The sequence below is a fragment of the Agrilus planipennis genome, unplaced genomic scaffold, assembly GCF_000699045.2.
Source record: "Agrilus planipennis isolate EAB-ADULT unplaced genomic scaffold, Apla_2.0 scaffold219, whole genome shotgun sequence".
Classification (NCBI taxonomy): domain Eukaryota; kingdom Metazoa; phylum Arthropoda; class Insecta; order Coleoptera; family Buprestidae; genus Agrilus; species Agrilus planipennis.
This window is the reverse complement of record NW_020439309.1, coordinates 432,917-440,876: the sequence shown is the minus strand read 5'-3', so window position 1 is coordinate 440,876 and position 7,960 is coordinate 432,917. Positions and strand designations below refer to the sequence as shown.

General features: G+C 31.9%; 1 protein-coding gene across 1 annotated transcript in view; it reads left to right on the top strand.

The window, feature by feature from the left end:
* The window catches only part of LOC108739383 (transmembrane and coiled-coil domains protein 2), a 93,534-nt gene extending 85,675 nt beyond the window's left edge, over positions 1-7,859 (top strand). Inside the window, exons 8-9 of the mRNA XM_025978518.1 lie at positions 7,118-7,299; positions 7,644-7,859. Of these exons, the coding sequence (XP_025834303.1) occupies positions 7,118-7,299; positions 7,644-7,755 (294 nt within the window). The 3' untranslated portion in view covers positions 7,756-7,859. The remainder of the gene's footprint in view (positions 1-7,117; positions 7,300-7,643) is intronic.
* The last annotated feature ends 101 nt before the right edge of the window (positions 7,860-7,960 follow it).

Sequence of the window (7,960 nt, the reverse complement as noted above, 5' to 3'; positions counted from 1 at the left end):
TTATGCACAGATGATATAAGAATTATTACTGTAGATTTTTAGTTCAATAAAAAATCAATCAAAACTGTTCCAGAAAAACTTTTTTTATTATGAATTTAAAAAATCAAAATAAAGCTAACTGTTTCAGTTAAAAAGATACGTTTAAGAGAATATGGCCGCGTCCCTTCCTATGATTATAATTATTATCTGTGAACATTTATAGGAATAGGTATTTCAGTGATGTACAGTAAGTAGAAAGAAAAAGTGTTTTCTTGAAATGGACTCATATTTTATTCACCTTAAATTCTTGGAAAAATTTAATGAAACATGATAGAACGATGTATTGTGTTTATCCATGCAGCCACTGACTGGTAACGGTGCTGTGTGCATGTGAGCTACCTACGTTGTACAATTTCTTTTTTTGAAAAACTCAAATCATTTCGAAATCCATGTGTTAACCATCCAGTATATGATGTTATTTTACTTTTATTTATTAGTGAAGAAAATTTTTTTCTTTTTACTAATGGTACTAAATTTGTTTGCATTCCTCATTAAAAAGGCGTCGGCAATTTAGTATTTAGGATGACACCCACGAGGGTGTGTGATACCATCGACGTTTACTAATGGACATGCCTTAGCGGTCAGAATTGTGGTACAGCAAAAAGAGATGGAACGACGTTTCGGACAATACCCATCTCTCTCACGATAGTGCGTGAAGTGTCATGAAAGAGATAGCACTAGTCCGAAACCATACGTCATCTCTCTCACTTTTCGAGCCAAGAAATTATTACAACAACATACGAGTAAGACACGTCCATTAATATATGTCTTTGTGTGATACAGTGATGGAAACTATAGACAAGGTGGAAACCATCGACATTTACTAGTGGACATGCCTTAGTAATCAGAATTGTGGTACAATAAAAGAAAGAGCTGGAACGACGTTTCGGACAATATCCATCTCTCTCACGATAGTGCGTAGGGTGTCATGAAAGAGATAGCACTAGCCCGAAACCATACGCCATCTTCCTCACTCTTTTCAAGCCAAGAAATTATTACAACGACATACGGCTAGGGCATGTCCATTATTATATGTCTATGGTGGAAACCTTATAAGGCGAGTATCATAGAAATCATGAAGTGTAGAGTAAGAAGAACCGCCACATATGGGGCAAGGTTGAAAAAAAGCAGTAAATAACAGTTCAATAATTTAACACAGTTTGACGGTCTCTTTTTTTCATAACAGAGTTAGTTCTCTTTACTTCTACCTTTCATAATAGAAATTGAAGCCAGATCTGCGAAACTGGCACCCAATATAAATAATCTTCTGATTTAAACTTTACGAATAAATTGTGCATCGTTTGCGGGTTCTAATTCTAATTGTGCGTTCATCAATTTTGTTTAAAAAGAAAGGAAAACTATCGCGGGTTCAGGGGAAATTCAAAGTCGATTTATTCAAAACCCACTAAGGTATCGAAATTTAATTTATGCAAATTAATTGCGCGTTATTTGTGCTTGAAAATTGAGATATTATAGCAAGTGGAGTTTTTTTTAAATTATTCATTAATAATAATTACAAATAATACTTGACATTTCAATTGCATTACTATGATCATATTGTTATATATGACTATTAGTTTTAATGAAAAATTAAGTAGTTTATCCCTTTGATCCTTTTCTCCACTGTCTTTCTAAACTCTCGTATTGCTCCCTTCTCCCAGTCAAGTACTTCCTTATACACTTCTTTACCTCCTTATTCCTTGCTTTCTATTTTTAACACATTTTTTAGTGGTAGGTGGCCCGAGCCTATCATTTTTTTAACTTGAAAATTGAGCATTTCTTCTCACCCCCTACTATTAACTACCGCATAGTCTATGGGACAATATGTTCAAAACTCTTCGTTTTGTGATTTCGATCATAAGAAACTACTGCGTTATCCAAAATTATGCAATCTTTTATGCAAAGAGTTTTATTTATCTACTTTTTCCAAAACGATGAAACACTCATTGTTAACATATATTTTTATTGTCCATCTAATCTAATTGTCATACCTCCCCCTTCAGCTCAGTAGTGTTTGGTTGTTTCAGGACTTATTTATATCTTTTAATCTAGAAGACTGGAAAATTTTGGCGGTATTGTAGAACACCCTAAATAGCTAAAGCTCTAACGCCAAAACGCGATACAACACTATAAAGATCTATACAGTAGGGTCACTCCTCTGACCTGCCTAAAATACAGATATTTTTGTATGGCGTCATAAATTAACGTTAAAAGCGTTGAACTGCCATATACGATGACGGTTCAATAGCTTTACCGAAGTGTTTAGGTACAAAATGTATTTGTACTGTGACTTCTACAAGCCAGCTCCTGCTTAGCGGGAAACTCTATGATTAAGTGGTGAAGCGTCGGCAGGAAAGGCGTCCAGGTGACTTGAGAGTGACTACTGTATAGATCTTTATACTGTAACAATACTAAACGTCCGAAGTAGTTTGTGGTAGTTAGGTTACCATCGTCAGGGACAGAAAAGAACTAAAAACGAAAGGCAATTTGAACTGCTGTTAATGTCCAGTAAACATGACTGGAAATCGTGTAGCTGCACTGTTCAGTAATATAGAACACAAAAAGTCCTTGTTTTTGTTTAATTCGAATGTATTTGGTTTGGTAATTTGACTTGCTTTTTTCAACTACCCAAAAATAGCGGAAGGAATTGTTTCTGAACCCAACGCATATATTTAATCAGCACGACGAGGTGAACAACGCCTATAAAATACGAATACAAAGGAGGTATGGGGACAACTATCAAGTCTGATAATATATGACGACGAAAGCGAAGAAGACCAATGAAACGTGACGTTACGCGACGTTTGAAATATTATTAATTCGATTACATACATCTTTGTGGCTGTCCATAACTTATGTTGCATGACGCGTTCATGGTAAAGGCTTTAATTAAAATAAGAGCTTTTTAAGTCCTAATAATAGTTCGATTTTAAATAAATTTTAAAAACGTAACGTAACGCAATCCTTAACCCCCTTCCACCCCCACCTAGCAAGACCGTATTGCCCAGCTGGACTCTCCACTCTCACCTCCCTGCATAATTAATTTATTGACAGACCCTTTGTAGAAACCTAATACATATAAAATTAAAACATAAAGAATTTTAACGTTGGTAATTAACATATTTATCAATTGCTTTCTAATCATATAAAAAGCATTTATTCACAGTGCGGGCGCTTATAATAACGAATGTGTCAAAAAAGGCATTTAATGAAGCATTTTATTACTCTTAATTGTTCGTTTTACGACTTAGCCTTTATCGTTTCTATTATATTGGCATGCAGTTTATGTACTTCGTTACAATGGGAAAATAAGCGTAATCGATTCCATTAACTTTTATAAAAGCACTAATACATGCGTATATTTCATATAAAAATACTTGTTTTTACTGATAAGTCATTCTAATACATACACACAGTGCGGCTTACAAACATTATTTGGAATTTTATTTACATATATTCAGAATGAAGATACAAGGGTCAGTAAGTTGCTTATGCACAGATGATATAATCATTTTGAACACAAAAATCTAAATGATTATTAGCTACAATTCTATATGTATAACTTAAATTGACGTATTTAGCACACATCGGCGTTTCCATTACGAGCAGTTTTATAGAGATAAGAAACCATTTAACTTCTGAAATAATAATTCTGGTGTTTGTAAACAGTGGCTGTGATTATATACCTTTTCTCTTGTTAAGAGAAAAACATACTATAAGTTACGTGGTGGTTTGTGATTTTTGTTAAAATGACTAGTAAATTGTTGAAAATTGGATTTATAGGAGGTGGAAAAATGGCACAAGCTATGGCAAAAGGCTTTATTTCAGCAGGTAATTTCACTTAATACAATTCAATTAAAGTTACTTTCGAATTAAATAATTCTCTCTTAGTAATCTTGCTCTTAATGGATTTGTAAAGAACTACTTCACGAATTGCAATAGTCTTAGGTACCATCAGAATACCAAAACGCTAATTTGCAATATAAAAAGACGATCTTGGCTTCACAAAATTATAGTACTTACATTCTTAATGGGGTGGTCAACCCCTGGCCCACTTTGTACATTTTTCACAGATTTACAAAATATATTTACATTATAATGGCCAAAACAGTGAAAACCAATGTAATAAAAGAATAAATTATTTGCACATTCGTACATTCAAAAATTGACTGTAGATATTATGAGAAAAAAAATAAACTTTGATTTTAAAACAATATTCTTGTGAATAGTAGCCTGCAAGACCATTTGGGTTAGCCACCCCTGATCATTATATGATATTAAAAGTTGTAAGCAGCTCGATTTGATGAGCGAAACCGTTTCTATACAAACTTTGCTTATTCCTTGTATACATTATAAAGGAAACCTTTGTGCAAAATTTCATCTAGATAGCCAGATAGGCTCAAGAGTTTAGTCTACGCGTTGATGAGTCAGTGAGTTAGGATTTTTAAAATGTAAGGCATGTAAAAATACATATACATAGACTAAGTGAAATAATGAAACCACTACACTTATTTCAATTAGAATGGATGTCACCACCACAAGAAATCAGAAAGAATAATGATATATAACTTTCAACGTCAACGCTTTTAATGAATCTGAAGAGTTTTTGAATTAAATTGATCAATTACAATCGATTACTGATAAAAGCACAACTGCAACAAAGTAACAAGTAACTACCCTGGTCATTAAATAGAATTAAAACTTGTTCAGTTATTGAAATTCAACAAGTTACAATTTTATTTGTACCCACATTGACGTACACTTAAAAAGTAAAGACGCAAGAGAAGCAATTTTTGCAATAACGATTATCATCGTATCTCCATTTTAGAAAATAAATAAGGATACGATTCGTTATACTTCTTAAATTTTCCATTGATAAATAAAAATAACCTTTAACCTCATCTTTTAGTAGGTACTAGATAAGATGCAACATGTTTTCTTTTTTGTTACCGCGTATANCCAAAATGGCTTTTTTGAGTTCCAGGCACAGTTTTTTCACACAGACTATTGGCAGAACGTGACTGGTAAAGTAAACTTTTATTTTATTTTCAGATTTTCTATTTTTAAAAGTGTGAAACAAATTTTTGATAACGATGGTTTGGTTTGTTTGATAATATCTAACGTTCTGAATTGTTTATAAATATTATATATATTTTGCTGATTTATATGTATATGTACGCTTAATACTTATTTTAATTAGTGGATGTTATTTTGAAAGTATCTTTTTCAGAGAAAGTCATTTTACTTTCATGATCATGAAACAACAAAATAATTGAAAATAACATTATGGCTACTGCTTAATTAAACGTTATTTAATACTCATATACAAAATAATGTCACTCAATATCAAGTACATTTTCTATGCCTTGCTAATACTTTTTTGTGGTCCGTTTTTTTTTTTTTTTACTAATGACATTGATATGCTCATATAATTATATGTATATACACGTACATCAAAGATTTTGAGGTGTCCAGCTGTACACAAAAGAAGACGTGAGTGAAGTAAACTAAAAATAAATGATCCTTGATTGGCAAAAAAGAAGGTTTTAATTAAATAGACAAGATCTAATTTTAATTATAATCTCCCAATCAGGTAATGAAATGAATATTGATAATTTCTTTGACACCGTACACCCTTTTTTCCACTAGATTTAAGACTTAACAAAGTCTTAATTGCTTGCAAGCGAGGTATTGAATAATTATTTCATTTGAATTTTTACAAAATTTGGATTATTGAAATAAGCAATGAATTAATTCGAATTACATTCAAAAAAAAATATTTTACTATTATATCAGTTCTATAAAAAAAAAAATGTATTAAAGACAGTGTAAGTCATATAGTGTGTCTAAGAAACAAATTGAAAAATATAAAATTTTTCAGGTATCATAGCAGAGCTCAAGACAGTGGATCAAAGGGAGCAACAACGTTTAGTTACAAAGCGATATTTGCTCAAATTCAGTCCCTTCAGGAAGAGGTGGAAAGATTACGGGAAAAAGCGGAAACGAGCAAGTCTCTTCAACAGGAAATACAATATTTGAACGCGTCGTTACAGGTAAATATAATACGAATCAACTTAATAATAACTGCATACATCCCGTTATAAGTTAAATAAAAATAATTCTACTTATATAAAATTTTATTATTAAAAGATCTATAGTAAGATCAGTGTCAACCTTAAGAGGTGGGGGCAAAGTCATGCATTTCTTAGGAGCGCCACAATGGTGGGATTGTCTTTTTAGAGGACCCTTACTTATAATCTGTGTAGGATCTCCTTGCTAAGGAAGATCGGGAGCTTGTGACAAAATCGTATTATTTTATTTTATTCACTATCGTATTTGTAGGGTTAATATAACAATTACTTAAATTTACTTAAGTACTTGTAATGTTATATAAGTAGTAGCTTACTTCCACAATGCCTGAACACATAAGCACCTAAATTTTTAAGGCAAATCTTCAAAGATTGTTAAGCTGTTTGAATTTAAAAGCGGTTCTTGTGAATACAAATATGCATAAGTATGAATGTATACGTAACTACAACATATACACTTAAAAGTATTGTTGTCGTTTCGTCTTATAATAGAAAATGAGATATTGAAAAAAAATTCCTAGTTCAAAATTTAAAGAGGAAGCTCATAAAATTTCATTAGGTATTAACTGTTTTTTTTTTGTTCATTTTAAAGGAAGAGCGGTTTAAAACGGATCGGTTAGAAGAGCAGATCAACGATTTAACAGAGCTGCACCAGAACGAAGTGGAAAATCTAAAACAGGCCATGGCGGACATGGAAGAGAAAGTTCAGTACCAAAGCGAAGAAAGACTAAGGGACGTGCATGAAATGCTCGAACATTGCCAGACAAAGGTATTTTATTTTATTAAATCATTACTTTAAGACAGAATTGTAATATTTACTGCACTTAATTTGATTCTATAACGTATTTTAACTTATTCAAAACTTTCCATAACAATCTCAAACCAAACCCGCAATCAGTGAGATCTCCTTATTCGCAGGATTTATGTTTGATAAGTAAAGAATTTGTAATTTTTATTCCGCTCCTCCATCATTTTCTTGTTTGTTATAGATTCAAAAGATGGAACACCAGGCTGCTCAACAACAGCAGTATGTCTCCTTGGAGGGACTGGACAACTCGAATGCAAGAGCTCTTGTTGTAAAATTAATAAATGTTCTGCTTACCGTTCTACAAGTTGTTCTGCTATTGGTGGCAACAGGAGCGGGAATTATTATGCCATTTCTTCGTACCAGGTAGAAAAAATTTTGAAATCAATTTTTACATAGGGTGTTCTTGATGAAATTTACTTAAATTTTGATTTGATAAAATGAACCATTTTTGTCAGTACGTACATGCACTCCTAGTGTCTCACCAAGGCTGAGACATTGAGTATGATATTTCTAAATATTTTATGTGGAATTTTGGGTATTTGATTAACTCGTATACATATTGCTTTTATGATGTAAATTGAGTTACATTTATTTTATAAAATTGCAATTAAAGTTTTTTCAAGAACATCATAAAGTATTCATTCAGGTTTGCATCTATTTCGTAGCCATAATGTTATTGATGTTTAATTATTACCTATTATTATTAGGGATAGCAAAAAAACTGTAACTGTTGTCGAGATAGAGGATGTTTCTCCTGCCAAAATGGCTTTTTTGAGTTCCAGGCACAGTTTTTTCACACAGACTATTGGCAGAACGTGACTGGTAAAGTAAACTTTTATTTTATTTTCAGATTTTCTATTTTTAAAAGTGTGAAACAAATTTTTGATAACGATGGTTTGGTTTGTTTGATAATATCTAACGTTCTGAATTGTTTATAAATATTATATATATTTTGCTGATTTATATGTATATGTACGCTTAATACTTATTTTAATTAGTGGATGTTATTTTGAAAGTATTAAGC